General features: G+C 41.3%; 1 protein-coding gene and 1 non-coding gene across 2 annotated transcripts in view; both read right to left on the bottom strand.

Moving 5' to 3' along the window:
- Positions 1–16,376, bottom strand: part of SMC1B (structural maintenance of chromosomes 1B) — a 59,143-nt gene that overhangs the window by 18,133 nt on the left and 24,634 nt on the right. Inside the window, exons 10-15 of the mRNA XM_075553505.1 lie at positions 15,714–15,899; positions 14,815–14,994; positions 8,284–8,430; positions 3,928–4,065; positions 3,557–3,673; positions 1,745–1,851 (exon numbers count right to left, since the gene is read on the bottom strand). Coding sequence (XP_075409620.1) covers positions 1,745–1,851; positions 3,557–3,673; positions 3,928–4,065; positions 8,284–8,430; positions 14,815–14,994; positions 15,714–15,899 — 875 coding nt within the window. The remainder of the gene's footprint in view (positions 1–1,744; positions 1,852–3,556; positions 3,674–3,927; positions 4,066–8,283; positions 8,431–14,814; positions 14,995–15,713; positions 15,900–16,376) is intronic.
- On the bottom strand, positions 14,463–14,594 carry LOC142452147 (small nucleolar RNA SNORA31). Its single transcript, XR_012785188.1, has one exon. It is a non-coding gene; the product is annotated as a small nucleolar RNA SNORA31 (small nucleolar RNA).

Here is a 16,376-nt window from a genome sequence, read left to right as displayed (position 1 = left end):
AAACAAAAAAAACCACCTCCATAAATCCAGGAATAACACTTACTGAACACCAAACTCATTGTCATCAATTAATTGTCATCAAATTAATTCTGAACTACGCTCTATGGGACAGGGCAGAATTGTCCCAGTGAGTTTCTAAGTCTTTAAGGGGGTAGAAAGCCTCATTGTTCTCGCATGGAATGGCAGGAGGATTTGAGCTGCTGACTTTTGTGGTCGGCAGTTCAATCCAGTCTGCTTCTGTAAAGTTTCACTGCCTTGGAAACCCAGTAGGGGCTCTCTACTCAGTTCTACATGAATACTATGAGTGTTTTTTTAAGCGAATCTATCATTGTAATTCTATCTTCAAATATTTTGTTTCAATAGCTTATAAAGACATGCTATTAAGTTAAAAATTTTATTAGTTGGGATTTGATACATATATATTATTCCAAATTTCAATGTTAAGTAGAATGTACAATTGCTACTTTCCATTCTTTTCAAACTTTTTATATTACTTTTGTATGCTGCTGTATTGTTTGATAGCTTGTCATTTGCTGGGTTTATGTACGTCAGGTAATCTGCATTTGATGTTAACTCTACTTCCTCCTTCCCAAATGTTTCATTGCTGTCCCTTGTCTAATTCTACAGACTAGCGCCTTCAGTAGGCGGCCAGGTGACAACAGTGGCACTGACCATTTAGCTGCCTTCTGACTTTACTACAAGCACTTGGTGTGCTGGCTCCATGAAGTCAGAGCTGACTTGAGAATGAAATATGTCTCCTTAGATCACAGGTACTGATTTATTTTATTGGGAATTTGATGGCTGTTAAATTCCATCAGCTGCTTTTTCATCATGTGTAGATTCAATAGTGTTAATGTTATCCTCCTTTGAATCATTAACATTGTGGATTACAGCAACGGCCTTCCTCATGTTGGCCCATTCTGAATTTCTGCTGCCAAGTTCACCAGACCATCCTGTGTGGTGCTAGATCCCATCTGGTAATTTTATCTGGTAATTGGTGTAGGTGGGATTGGTTTGTGGTTTCCTATTACACGCGCCTGTTTTTAGCATCATTAGTATGTTGACTGAATTTTAAAATTCTTACTCTTCTACACTGATAAAACTTAAATATGGAAAACTCCGTGATCCAAATCCACTGCTGTGGAGTAGATTCTGACTCCCAGCTCTCCTGGAGGGCAGAGTAGAACTGTTTGTTCCACAAGGTTTCCACGGAGCAGCTGCTAGGCTTGGGTCTTTTGGTTAGTCGTCGAGGGTCTACCTGTTAGACAGTGAGTGTCTGTACAGATACTGAATGGTGAGGTCACCTGCTGGGCTGATGTCCTGGGAACAGCATGTCTGGAGCATGTTGGGTGATTGGGGGCTTTTTACAGTCGTTTCCTATGGTAACTGGCCTTGTACTGTTCATAATTTTTGAGATATTTTGGGCAACAAAAATAATTTATTGAAACCATTATTCATTTATCTTAATATTTACAGAAAATAAGCCCAGCTGGGCCATATTATTCTTTCAGTGACCACCGTGAACTTGTGTCCCCAGCCTCTCTACTTATGGGGTTTATCTGTGCATGTGAAAATATAAAATCTAAAATTGGATTTAAAAATTGGATCTCTTGGTAGGAATCTGAGTGTTTACCAGCCATTTCTTATGAAATACAACAAAAGCTACCTCATGCACAATCTCTTTAAATTGTCAAACCACCTCTGCTTTTGCATTTATAAGCTACCTACCCACATCTTTTAATACCTTTTTTGATCAATTTCCTGCTGCTGTTTCACATGTTTGTTCTCAAATTCACGGATATTTTCCACACCAATTTCTTTGCAGAACTGCTGGAAAATATCATCCTCTACCTTTTAAATGATCACAAGACAACTGGTTTAGTACTTGAGTTTAAGAACATACATAGTAATCTAAGTGTCCCCACACGACCCTCCTAGACGAGGTCAGTCCTGACCGTAACACCCAACAGAGAGGGGCCTGATTGCTTGTCCTTTAACTTCACAAGCTATCCCCACATAGGCACTTTCAAGTTACTTACTCTAGAGCTAACTAGGAAGGCTTAAGAATTCTGGTATCATGAAGTGCTTAATATAAATGTACAAAACTGTTTTTATGTTAGCCACATCAAAATATAATAGCGATTATAAATAACTATCTTCTATAGGAGTAAGTATTATCGCAAGGCAGCATAAGACCAATTAGAAGGACAGAGCAGAGAGATGTAGAGAAACTAGAATGAGCTGAAACCAACACACTACTGTGCAGCCTCCACTGTCGTAAGTTTGTGTGTACATGTACCATAACTGGGTAAGAGAGCCCTGTTTTCACAGCAGAACAAGTGAAAAAGCCTGCATCTCAGCTGAAGCTGAGTGAAGTGTGAGCACGGCAACATTGCCGAGACAGCTCAGTGGTAGCAGTGGCTGCAAGGAGCCTCTGTAGAAAATCTCCACCTGGGAGGTCAGTTAGGTGCAGAGTCCTTGGTCCCCGTGCCGGCCAGGCTGTGTCTTGATCGGATGCTTGGTCTAGGGCAGGGACTACCAATGACAGAACATCTAGAGGACCTTACCAGAACTGCCCTCCATGCAAGGAAAATGTGGAATGATTAGGGAAATGAGAGGAATTTAACCTGGAAAGAGATCATTTGAGGCTCAAGTGTAGTTTCAAGGGATGTGACAGAGGAGAGACCTGAAAGCAAATGAACATCTAGGGAAGAGATGCACAGCAGGGAAGCACGTCACAGGGGAACATTCCCACCACTGTACGCCCAGAGGCCAAATGACCAAATCTGTTAGCCCCGGGCCAAGCTCTGTACCTGGACTAATACCACAGGACGTGCCCAGGGAAACCACACAGAGCACCACAGGGAACACGCATGAGGGACCTGTGTGGCTGCAAAAAACTCCCACAGGGCACGTTACTAGTGTAAAAATGTGAGAGAGGTAAAAAAATATTCCTAAACCCCCAAGCCCATGACATTTAGTCACCCTTCAGGTCTGAGAAAAACTCACCCCCCTGGCTCAATTGTCAGCCAAAGGAGAAATTGATGGCAGTGATGGCAGGGAGGTAGACACACCTAAGAATAGCTAACCAATTGCAATTCAAAGGGGAGCACTGACCCTAGGACAAAGTTCAGAGGGTTAGAAAAGGAGGGGAATGGAAACCAGGAACACGGGGAGGCGGAGGGATGCGTGATGGTGCATGGTGGGGATGCCAATCAATGACTTGAAACAAGAGGAGGATGAACCGTGAATGGAGAACTGAGCTGCTCTGTCAACCTTCACATGATTCACACTAAAGAGTTTAAACAGTTTCTGAATTTGTAAGGACAGAGAGGCTGGAAAGCAGGAGTGACCGTGTGCTGGTCACTGTCTCCTGAGAGGGAAGCAGTGGTTGTCAGCCACCCAGGAAAGGAATCTGGCAAACCCACCCATCTACGCTTCTGTGCTGCTTCCAACAAGGCACTGTCCCTACTACCTCTGCTTCAGCACGTATCACAGTCATTACATGGACCCACAACTACGTTAGGTGCTAAGCAGCGAGTTGAACATGTATGACCTTATCTATTTTTCCTTGGAGTTCTTCAACTCGTTGTTGTCGTTCTTTGATCCCTCCGCTCAGCATAGCACACTGAGATTCAGTATTTAGCAGTTCACTCTGTAGCTGAGAGTTTTCCTAATTAAAAAAAATAACAGGGGTGGCTATTTTCACTTAAACTCATTAATAAAGTACACAATGGGGCAGTGTCTTTAGAACAGAAGGGGGTCGTGGTGAGGTGGGATGGAATTCAGGCACAGTTGGGCAGCAAGAATAAAAACTACAGTTATAGGGGATAAAGTGCCTGAAAACGACCCAGGCTCTTTGTACGGCACTCCTGCAGGCGTGTGCTTTGGGTCTAAGGGCTCTGGAATTCTAGTGGTCTCTAGTACCTTGTTAAATGCAGCAAGGTGTTTCTTTTTAATTATATCTAGTTCACTTTGAGAATATTTGAGCCGAGTGTGAGTTCCTTGTATTAGAGTCTGTATTTGCTTCAAATCGGCCTCCTTGCGAATTGTCTTCATTAAATCCTAAAAAAGAAAGCAGAAGAGTCTAATGAGAACATTCTGCAATAGAAGAGCATGTTCACTTTGCAAGGCGCCTTCACACATAACAATTCAGTTTTTGCACACAGCCACGCCTTCCCCTTCTCCTCCTCAAGAGATGCAGCAATTAAAGCAATTAGCCATCTGAAGTCATCCAGATGCCCCGGAGCTCCCTCAGGGAAAACAAGCAGCTTCCTAGCAGGAGAGCACAGGCACAAACAAGGAAGACGACCAGTGGGTGGTTACTCGCACACATCGACAGCCACGAGGGACTGAGGTGCGTGCTGACGACAACAGCGAGTGCACATTCACTGTACACCTCGGTGCCTGCAGTCTTTTTGCAAAGCCTTTCCTGCATCTTGCTTTCCTCGCAAGTCTCCCCTCCCCAGCCTAACTTTGGGGTCACTCCTAGTTGGCTGCAGATTATTCCTGTGTGACCGTGCCCGTTACTCCGGGAGGTTTTTCCTGATGGATATTCACTTTGTTGCCAACAATTCAACTTGCATGCAAACCCTCAAGGACTGGTATTTTGATGCCCATGCGAGAGATGCCCAGAATGAGATGGCTGGATCAAGGAATTCATGTGTTCAACCAAACTGGAAGATCAAATTCACTGCCATCAAGTCGATACTGATTCATAGTGACCTTATTATATATAGCACAGGGCAGAACTGCTCCTAAGCGTTTGAGACTATTTATGTTCCCATAACTACTTATGGGAGTAGAAAGCCCCATCTTTTTCCTGAGGAAGGGCTGGTGGTTTTACACCGCTGATGTTGCAGTTAGCAGCCCAATGCATAGCCATCATGCCAACAGGACTCCAACAATGGATACCAATTCATGTTTCCACAAGCAATGCTTGAGAATCCCTTTTTTCCCATGCTACCAACAATATACATTGCTTGCATATGTTTGAAAGGGCGCCCCCTGTATACATATAAACTTATCCACACTGCTTTTTTCCCTTCCAGTCTTCTTGATAAGTATAAATAATCATATTAATTTAATTGGTATTCTTAACTACTGTAGATTTGAGATTTCCTCAAGTTTACTGGCTGTACAGATTTTTCCATCCTGAGCCTCTGATCCTATCCCTACACAGAATGTGTCTGCATATAAGATTTTCTTTAAAATTATTTCTATTTTTCTTCCTGATTATATTTTTTACTTCTATTTTTTTGTCTCTTTCATTAGAGTGGCTAAGTACATCTATTTTATTAGTCTTTCAGTGTTGTTAGGTGCTATCAAGTTGGTACCCACTGATAGTGAGCTTGTGTAAAACACAAAAATCATCATTTGATCCTTCAACAGAATCCAATATTTAGATTTATTTATATGTCCTGTCTTCAGTTTTCCACTTAATTAATTTTGGCTTAAAAGTAATCCCCTTTTAGCTCCTGAATGCTTCCTCCCCAACCACTACCATGAGTCAATGTAACCTTAAAAATCTGGCTAGGCTGGAGTACACACACTGGTACAGATAAGAGCTCTGGACACATGGAGTTCAGGGCAGATAAAACATTCAGATTATGAGACTGACCCGCTGCCTACTGCGCTAAGAAGGCACCTAAGATAAAACATTCAATAACAGTAGTGGGAGTAGTGATATGAGGGGAGGGGAATGGTGGGGCCAGGGGAGAAAGGGGGACCCCATCACAAGGTTGGATATATAGCACCCACCCAGGGGGACAAGCAACAGAAAGGTGGGTGAAGGGAGACGACAGACAGTGTAAGCTATGAACTAACAACAATATTCACAAGGGTGGGAGGGGATGCTAAGGGCTCAAGTAGAAAGAAGCTGTTTTGAAAATGTAGATGGCAATGCATGTACAACTGTGCTTAGTACTACTGAATGATTGACTGTTAGAAGATTGTAAGAGCTCTCCAATAAAATGATCAATTAAAAAAAATCCAGTAATCCTTTTTTGCAGTTTGGTTGTTGTTATGTTTTGTGAATACTCCGGTTTCTTGAGGTGAGTGCTTCACTCTTCCTCTTCGACAAGGAAGGTACTATCACTGTGTTCCAAAAATACCGCAAAGATCGTCACAGAAGCATTTTCAAGACACTTTGTGATTTGTCTTTTGACTGTTTTTTTGACCCAAAAGCTACTGACACACATATTTCCTAATCTCTATGTCGACAGTTTATTATTTTTAGTTTTTTCATTGGGACACTTTGAGGATTAAGGGGCACCTGACCCATGCATGGTATTTTCAATCGCCTCTTTTGCATGTGAAAGCTGGAAAATGAATAAGGCAGTTGAGGAAAGAGCTGATGTTTTTAACCCTGGTGCTGGGGAATATATTGTATATATCATGAACTGACAGAGAATGAACAAACCTTATCTTAAAAGTAGAATCAGAATGCTCCTTAGAAGCAAGGATGGAGACTTTGCTCACGTAATTTGGACACATCACGGGAGACCAGCCCCTAGGAAAGGATGTCACGCTTGGCAGAGCGGTGGGTGAGTGGAAAAGAAGACCCTCACTGGGATGCACTGATGGCATGGTTGGAACAGTGGGCACAGCAACTGTGAGGTGGCCCAGGATGGGATGGTATTTGTTCTGTCCTACAATGAGTTGGAACTGATTCAATGGCATGTAACAACTCTTAATTTCATTAAATTACGATCAGGAAATGTGACCTGTAAGAAATTGTACTTTTATAAAGCAGATGACATTGTCACCGTGGCCACCAGGTATATGATCAGTTGTTATAATCGTTGTTGCTGTTGGGTGCCACCAAGTCGGTTTCAACTCATAGCAACGCCGTGCACAGCAGAATGGAGCAGTGCCTGTCCTGCGCCAGCCTCACACTCGTTTGTCCCGATGCCTGAGCCCACTGTTGCAGCCACTGTGACAATCCAACTCGTGAGGACCTTCTTCTCTTTGCTTCCCCTCCATTTTACCACGCATGATGTCCTTCTCTGGGACTGGCTTCTCCTGGCAATGTGTCCAAAGTACCGCAAGAGGAAGCCTAGCCATCCTCGCTTCTAAGGAGCATTCTGGTCATACTTCTTCCAGGGCACATTTGCTTGTTCTTCTGGCGGCCATGATATTCTGAGTACTCTTTGCCAGGACCACAATTCAAATGCATCTATTCTTCTTTGGTCCTCCTTATTCAGTGCCCAACTGCCGCATAAATGGTCTATGGATATTAAAAATATAGCTCACATACATTTAGGACTTATAACTGTTGTGCCCAATTGATATTTATTAGCCTACTCAATCCTCTCAACAATGCTAAGAAGTGGGTGTTATAATCATCACCATTTTACAGGTGGGGAAAGGCATACATAAATGGAAGAAACTTGCCCAGAGTCACGCTGTTAATAGAGGTAGAGTGAGGGTCTGGACCTAAGTTGTAAGGTTCCAGATCCCATAAACCAGTTGCTATGGAGTGAATTCCAGCACCTGGCAACCCCAACTGCCTGTGTCAGAGCAGACCTGTCAGCTGCAGGGGTTTCAATGGCTGACTTCTCGGCAGTTGATATCTCCAGGCCTTTCTTCTTTCAAATCCCATGTGTTAGTTTAAACTACTAAGCTACACAGTCTTTACATCTATAACACTAAGTTCATTGATCATACACTTCAGGTGCTTTGTGAGATGAAGGAGGACTTTGTGGATCGGTGTCGGACATATGGGCTAATGTTGGACTTATGGGCTTGGGCGGTACTGGAGTGGGATGCTTTCTAAATGCATACTTACCTTTTATATAAAAGTCTCTCTCATATACAAGAGTTTCTGAGGATTTGTTTCCCTAGTTTACCCAGACAAACAGAGGGTACAGCTCATGATGGATTCCAATAGGACAATGGTTAGATACATAAAATATGTTCAACAAAATACCAGGAAGTGTATGTTAAAAGTAAACTTCCAACTACTAAAATGAAAACGAGGCAGGTGCTGATAACAAAAGAACAACTTTGTTGCAAAACACTGCTAACCAACGTCTGTTGTAAACAAAAACAAATGGAAAAATCATACATATTTGAATTTGAGGAGAAAATTCTGGAAGGCCTTATATTTAACTGTGCTTAGCAAATGCCAGTGAGATATGAAGATGAGGAAGGAAGAGATTTTTATTTTTGATGTTATTCTACACTGAATTACTTTTTAAAGTGTAAAAAACAAGGATATTACTATTATTTTAAAAAGCACTATCTATTAGGTATTTTCTAACGTTTCTAACTTGGATTTACCTTCAGTTCTTCAATCAGCTGGGTCCTTTTGTCTCTTAAGTTCTTTAACTCTTTTTCATCCCAGCATCGAGCCTTGTATTTTAAGTCACTTGATCCTCCAGAGATCACTCCAGATTTTAAAAATAATGTTCCATCCAAAGATACTGTCTGCAAAATCAAGTAAAATGTCAGTTTGTAGGAATGTACATAAAGAAGACTCCCAGAGGGCATGAACACAAGGTAGCACGTTTTACAGTGGAGGTTCTGTAGCTGAGAAAGACCACTCACTAACTTTTGTTAGTAAAATTCCATGAAGACAAAACCCACTAAATATTATTAATAAAATTCCACGGACAGAAAACTCAGAAACTATGGCAGGAAATCAGTCAGTGACACTGAGGGCACAGGCAGGGGTGGGAGCTGGGAAACATGCCTGGAGGCTGCAGAGACTGAGGGCACAGGCAGGGGCGGGAGCTGGGAAACATGCCTGGAGGCTGCAGAGGGCCCAGAGGGACTCAATCCTGGGGAAACGGGATTCTATTTGGTTGGGATGGCAGCACCAACAACTGAGGTGGAAGTAGAAAGAAAAATGTTCTGAAAAGGATGAAGGCAACATATGCACAAGTGTACCTGATAGAACTGATTTATGGATTGTTGTAAGAGCTGTATGAGCCCCCAATAAAAGGATTTAAAAAAAAAAAAAGAACTGGATGAAGATACAGGGGCAAAAATGAAGACTTGAAAAATGAACACGAATAGGTTTTGGCAAACTGACTTGGCAGTGCCTGTGGGCTAAGACTTCGTTTATTTATTTTTAATTTACAATTTACCTATTTTCTGAAAGAATTTCTGTAAGGGCGAAATATGCATTACAACAAGGCAACCACAAATAATATTTAAAACAATTAAGAAAGCTTACAAAGTGAAAAATAAAATATAATGAATCATCTTGAAAGATTCTATTGGAAAAATATTGAATGATGTAGGAAGCATCAAGAGAAGATGGAAAGACTACAGAGTCACTGCACCAAACAGAACCAGCGGACAGTCCACCGTGTCAGGAGGGGACATATGAGCAAGAACTAATAGTGCTGACAGAAGTTCAAACTGCACTGAATTCATTAGCTAAAAAGGCTCCAGAAATTGACGGATACCCACTGAGATGTTTCAGACAGCCGAGAAGCACTGGAAGCACTTACTCGCCTATGCCAAGAAATTTGGAAGACAGCTACTTGGCCAACTGACTGGAAGAGATCTATATTTGTACCCATTCCAAAAAGAGGTGAACCAACAGATTGCTCTCACTACACAACAGTATCATTGATATCACACACAAGTAAAATTTTGCTTAACATCACCCAGCTGTGAGCTGGAATCTTAACGGCAGTGAGTTTGGCTTTTTTTTTTTTTTTTTGAAAGTGCAGTCTCACACACAACCTTTTTTCACTTGAGTTACAAATTCCTCTCCTAAGATGGGCAATACTTCATTTTCTTCTCAGCCTGCTGTCTCCTTGACTTGTAGCTTATTTCCTTACAAGAATCTTATGCCTGCCTTGGGAAGGCATTCTTGACAAACACTGTAGCTTGCAAAATTGAGATTTCATATCAAATAAAGTGTTGGGAAAATTTTAGATGGCCTAAATGAAATTCCAGAGGGCATGGGCCTACCAAAAAGTATGAATTCCTCGACATGAAAAATGTGTCCTTTGGGATAATTACCCCTATCCTAAAAGAACTTCAAGACGTACAGCTTCAGTGCTTTAAGCTGATATGTTATGTTTTCCCATATTGTTGGGTCCTATAAATTACAGACATTTTAAAGTTATATTTAACTTTTAGAAAAAATAATATATTTTAGATTATTTTCATTTATATTTTAAATGGGCAATATAATCACATGTTCAAAATTCAAAAAGTACAAAGGAAGGGAGTAAAGCTTCCTGGCATCCCATCCTCAAGGATCCAGTTACCTCCCAGAGGGAATCAATGCTGTCATTTCATGGGTAATCTCCCAGAAATACTTCTGCACATACAAGCAAATATGTATGTCTACCTCTTCTACCACGTTTTACACAAATGCTAATGGACTTTACACTAGCTTATATATTGTTTTAAAAAATAGAAGTTATCTTAGAGATGGTTTCATGTTTGTACATAAAGATCTTCATCCAATTTTATGTTTGCAATGTATCATTTCACTCTGTTCAGGCAGTGTAATTTTTCTAACATGTTAATGTACCTGTAGATATCTGGGCTATTTCCCATTTTTTCTATGACAAGGGTAAACCATGGATACACCCCGTTCCATACACATGAGTTTATCTGCATGCAAACGTTCACAGAAGTAGAAAGAGCCAAAACAAACTTAGACCTTACACAAATGAACTGGAGAGCCTCTATGCCCATGAGTCACCAAACTGCCCACCTGACAGTGAAGATAGTACTTCTGGTTCTAATTTGCATTTCCCGTATTACAGGTGAGGTTTGGTTTTCATGTTCCAAAGATAGCTGCAAAGTATTTCCATTCCTGAAGATAAGTCAGTTTATATAACCTTTGCCAAATTTCCTACCAGATTCTAGTTCTTTCCTTATTGATCTGTATGAAAACCGGTTCTTACACACACGTTTCAAATATTCCCCCCACTTGGTCACTTGTCTTTTGGTTTTACTTATAGAGGTTTTGTCAAGAGTTTTTTTTTTTTTTTGTTTATGTGGGAATCCTTCCTTTATGGCTTCTGGATTTCTGACATATTAGGAAGGCCATCCCATCACTGAGATCAAGAGAGAAAGTCTTGTGGTTTCTCCTGGTCATTTATTACACCTGTACTCCACCTGGAACTTATACTGTAATAAGCTGTGAGGTTTAGATGCCTCTATAGTTCATTCTAGATGTCATCCAGTACCCTGAACTTCTAGTCTCCCTACGTGGGCAAGTTTGGGGGGAAATTGTCTTTTCACACATTACCATGAGGACATTCTTCTCAGTCTGTTCTTCCCTCTACCACACTGGAAGGGTGGGGCACACACAGACCTTTCTAGACACACCTCTAGACTAACCCCCTGTAGGTCTGTGAAAGGAGGCAGCAAGGCATTCGCTCCCTGGTGAAGTGAAACGAATGAGATCATTACATGTCTTTAAAGAGAATGTCATTTAAAATTTTTGGTATATTAATTTTGGTGAATATTAAGCATTTAAAATCTTTTTAAATGAGTTACAAAAATCTTGTTGACCACTAGCAGAATTACTGCAAATCTGGTTTGCAAACTAACCAAAGTATCATTTTGTGATGTAAGTTTCAATGTGTAATTTTCAAAGAAAATTATAATGTGCAATTTGAAAAGAAAATTCTAAAACCTGACATATTTATGAGAAGCCAAAAAAGCATGAAGTGCAAGACAGGAGAGTTTTCCTTTGAGAATGTGACTTAACTCCAAAGGTTCCACCCACAGTAGAGCACAGAGAAAATGCTGCAAGTAGAGCAAAAGCAGCGAGAAGAGAAGAATCCTTGATAATTGCCTGATACACAAATAAGACAAAGTGGGTTTAGCTTGAAATACTAATAAGTACAAGACAGCCTGCGGCATGTTATTTGTCAACAAGATAGGAACCATACATACTTGCTGGGTAAAGGAAAGACGAAACGCAGTCCTACCTTAAGAATGACTTCTTCATATAGACTACATAATCTTCAAAAGCTCATTTTACTCAATGTAGTTCACACATGCACAAAGCCAGATTTAGTGTGAGTAACAGCATAGGAAAGATACATTGGCTTACTTATTAAACTCCGTGTATAGAAATCGGTCAAAATAACCACTAGAGACAGTAATCACACGAAGACGATTACTGAAGTAAGTACTATGCATAAGAAAAGTGAATGCCATTAGACAAGTAAATAAAGTTAACACTGGGACATACAACAGAGCAGCAAGGGGAGCAGAGCAATGAAGTCTCCAGGGAACACCAAAAATAGACTGTGGGGCCAGAGCATGGCACCCCATCACACTCAACTGGAAAACACTCACAAAGGTGAACAAACGAACAATTTATAGGCTTTTCTTTTTTGTCATTATTTTGTTTTTTTTCTTTTGTTGTTTTGCTCTGTCTTGTTTTTGTGCTTATTATTGTCTCTGCATGTCTATCTAGATAAGATAGGTGGGATAAACAATCCAGAGGAGAAAACAACAGGACCAATGGTTCCGGGGGGTGGGGAGGAGGGGGCACTGGAGAGGGGAAGGCAGGGGAAAGAGGGGTGTCAATAAACCCAGAGAATAAGGGAACAAGTTATCTAAAACTGATGGTGAGGAGGGCATAGGATGCCTGGTGGTACTTGATCAAGGGCAATGTAGTCGAGAGGAATTACTGAAACCCAAATGAAGGCTGAGCATGATAGTGGGACAAGAGGAAAGTAAAAGGAAATAGAGCAAAGAACTAGGAGGCAAAGGACCTTTATAAGGTCTAAATACAGGCATGTACATATGTAAATATATTTATATATAACGATAGGGAAAACATTAAGTATTAAGGCAGCACACAGACATTAGCCTCTACACAAGTACTCCTTCAATGCAAGAACACTGTGTTCTAATAACCTGGCATTCTGTGATGCTCATCTTCCTGACAGGATCGCCGAAGACAAAATGGGTCCATAGCAAATGTGCAGAAAGCTGATGGTGCTCGGCTAGCAAAAGATATAGTGTCTGGGGTCTTAACGGCTTGAAGATAAACAAGCAGCCATCTAGCTGGGAAGCAACAAAGTCCACATGGAAGAAGCACACCAGCCTATGTGATCATGAAGTATCCATGGGATCAGGTATCAGGCATACAAGACCCAGAACAAAAAAATCCTATCACTATGAATGACGGGGAGTGTGGAGTGGAGACCTAAAGCCCATTTGTAGGCAACTAGACATCCCCTTTCAGAAGGGAGTCACAAGGGAGGGACAAGCCAATCGGTGCAGTAAAGCACCAATGAAACATACAACTTTCCTCTAGTTATTTACTCCCCCCGCCCCAATCATGACCACAATTCTACCTTACAAATCCGGCTACACCATAGCATGTACACTGATACATATCAGAGCTCAAAATAAAGGTAATCCAGGACAGATAAGCCCCTCAGGACCAATAATGAGAGTAGCAATAACAGGAGAGTAAAGGGAAGGTGGGAGGAAAAAGGAAGAACCGATCACAATGATCTACATATAACCCCCTCCTATGGGGACGGACAAGAGAAAAATGAGTGAAAGGAGACAGTGGTAGGTGCTAGACATGAAAAAATAATTTATAAATTATCAAGGATTCATGAGGAAGGGAGGGTGGGAGAAGGGAGAAAATGAGCTGATACCAAGGGCTCAAGTAGAAAGAAAATGTTTTGAAAATGATGGCAAAAATGTACAAATATGCTTGACATAATGGATGTATGTAAGGTGATAAGGGCTGTATGATCCCCCAATTATATGATTTTAAAAATAAATAAATAAATAAAGTTAACACTGGGAATCACCCCCTCATGAGCACTTTACAAACATGAACATTGTAAATCAAATGTGCTCACTGAAAAGTACATTTTAAAGATAACCACCACATTTTGAGAGCCATTTGCTGGGCATTCTAAGCACATTTTCCACATTATCATTTCATTCTATCCCCAAACTCTATGAAGTAGGGCTATGGTTTCCCTGGTTTTAGATGAGCTTAGAAGACGAGCTTTAGAAAGCATCATTGGGAGGTGCTGCTGGTCTATCAACCCAAATGTAGTGGGAGGCGTGTTAGATACTTTGAGGAATGATAACAGTGCTCAAGTAGGAAGGAAAGTGAATCGGTTTATTTGTAAAACCAAATTGGTTCCCTTGAATCTAAGTATTAAATAGCTTCATTTTAAAAGGGCCCTTTTCTTAACTCCAAATGTTTTAGGGCCATGACTGTGTAAAGAACAGCTTGACTCTATTGGGCAATAGAAGAATCAGCCCACAATGAAAGGTAATCCCTTAAGATCTTTCCTGGTCTTCAGGAACCCACATGTTAAGCACAGGAGACAGAGGCTCCATGAGGACGTTTATCCCCTACTGAGCAAAAAAACCTGTCGCTGTAGGAGAGATATTACTGAAATTTCTTTTTTTCTTTTCTGTGGAGAAAGGAAGACTGCATCAGTACTAGTGGGAGCCATGTGTGGGCGCACACCCACCTTCCGGACTAGCTATGTAATCCCTCATTCAATCTGGACCCACCACAAAGACAGGCAGAAAGCGCAGGGACATTTTATTCTTTCGCATCCTAGTGCAAACCAGAAGAACAACGGTCAATTGCCCAGGTCTATCAGAGGATGCTCATTACTGACATTTCTAATGTTAGCTTGTGACATTGAAAAATGATACCGAAATCAGTTTAAAAAAAATTCAACAGGATCTAACAAAAGCCATAGACTCTTTGATTAGGTGTTTTTCTTTGTAAAGAGAAAATATGAAAACAGCTTTGTGTGTGATATATACTTGGGCTGTAAAAACATTGTTTCAACTTTCTCACAATCTGGCTCAAACCCCAGCCCTTACTTTTCTTCTCTCAGGTCCCCCAAAAGCGATGTGCCGGGCCTCTTCCACTGTTTCACAGACAAGACCGTTGCCACACACAAACTGAATCACTTTCTTCAGCTGAGGGAGCTGGGTCTTTATAACGTCCATCACCATTTTACAGCCTTTGATCTCTCTTAGTCGTTCATTGATGGGCTTGATCTAAACGGTGGGAAAAAGATGATGTAGTAGAGATCCAGCAAATGAATGAATCCACTCACTATATTCTTTCCTCCGAAACATCAACAAACCTGACCATTTGCTCTTTCAACAAAGGTTAATCATGGGTCATCAGACACTTGCTAGCCTAAGATCTCCCAACACATACTACTCAAGGCTCGAATCTAGTTTGCTTCACCTGGAGCTGACACGCTGGGCCACTTTGGAGCGGGCAGGCATCAGGGGCAGGTGTTTCAGCAAATGAAGCAGCTGACCCTGCTCTTTACTAGGGAAGGAAGTGAATCATATGCTGTCTGGTAGGCACAGGGGTGCACTGCTTACCACAGTCTCACCACCCCGATGGCAGAATTAGGACAAAGCTAGAAAATGACTAAGTGGCAGGACACCAAGAAAATGTAGCAGCCACCTATGTTCTTTGCCCACCAAGCCATGGACACAGAGAAAGACATTCACATCAGCATCTGGGTGGTGGGCTGGCATCCAAGCTTTGGTGGTGGCAGCCACTAACCTGGCTTTTAGCCTGCTTCCCCTCAAGATTACAGTCTGGAAAACCCACCTGTCCTACAAGGTGGCTAGCAGTCAGCATTGCCTGGACACTAATCAGTTCATTTGGGTTTAGGTTATCATAGTTTCAATCAAGACATACTTCAACAGACAAGATCTTTTCACCACAAAATAGTGCTATTTGACAATTTTCTTACATCAAGGTAATCAAGAGCGAGGAATGTCTCAGGTTCAGATCGCTGCTCTTTCAGAAATCGTATGCAATCTCTGGCCACCTTTTCTGAGGCTACAATGATGGCAACCATGTACCGGCCAAAGAGCTTCGTAACAGCCAGCTGGTATTTCTTATGAATAGGATGGCACAGGTCCAGCAGCCTTCCAAACTTAGCAGGTTTCCAAAAGGAGAGGAGAGAGAATACATTCATGAGGAACAGTACATTTCATTGTACCTTTGTCTGCTAATGCAAACAGAAGCGAGCCCAAAAGAGTTTTATCAAATTTAAGCACCAAACTTAAGAGGTTCTGTATTCAAATAAAGTTTCATTATCAGTAACTATTTATGTTGTCACAGTAATATGACTCCTTACTTTAAAAAAAGGGAAGGGATCAGTCTTACCGAGGTATTAACATATTTTATACATCTACAGCAATTCAATAATGTTCATTCATCTGAGGCAGGCACTGTGAAGAGAGCAAGCTGGGTACTGAGTAAGATCACTGAACAAAGCAGATACCCGCCAACCCCACAGAGCTTTCTGTAAGGCACACACAGTCATCAATTGTCTCCGGCATGTTCAGTGTGGAGGGACAACAATCACAGGGAGAAAAAAAATAGTACACTCTGGGAACATATAAGGAAA

This window comes from Tenrec ecaudatus, chromosome 6 (genome assembly GCF_050624435.1).
Source record: "Tenrec ecaudatus isolate mTenEca1 chromosome 6, mTenEca1.hap1, whole genome shotgun sequence".
NCBI lineage: Eukaryota > Metazoa > Chordata > Mammalia > Afrosoricida > Tenrecidae > Tenrec > Tenrec ecaudatus.
Note: the sequence above shows the minus strand (reverse complement) of the source record. Positions and strands in the feature narration are given on the sequence as shown.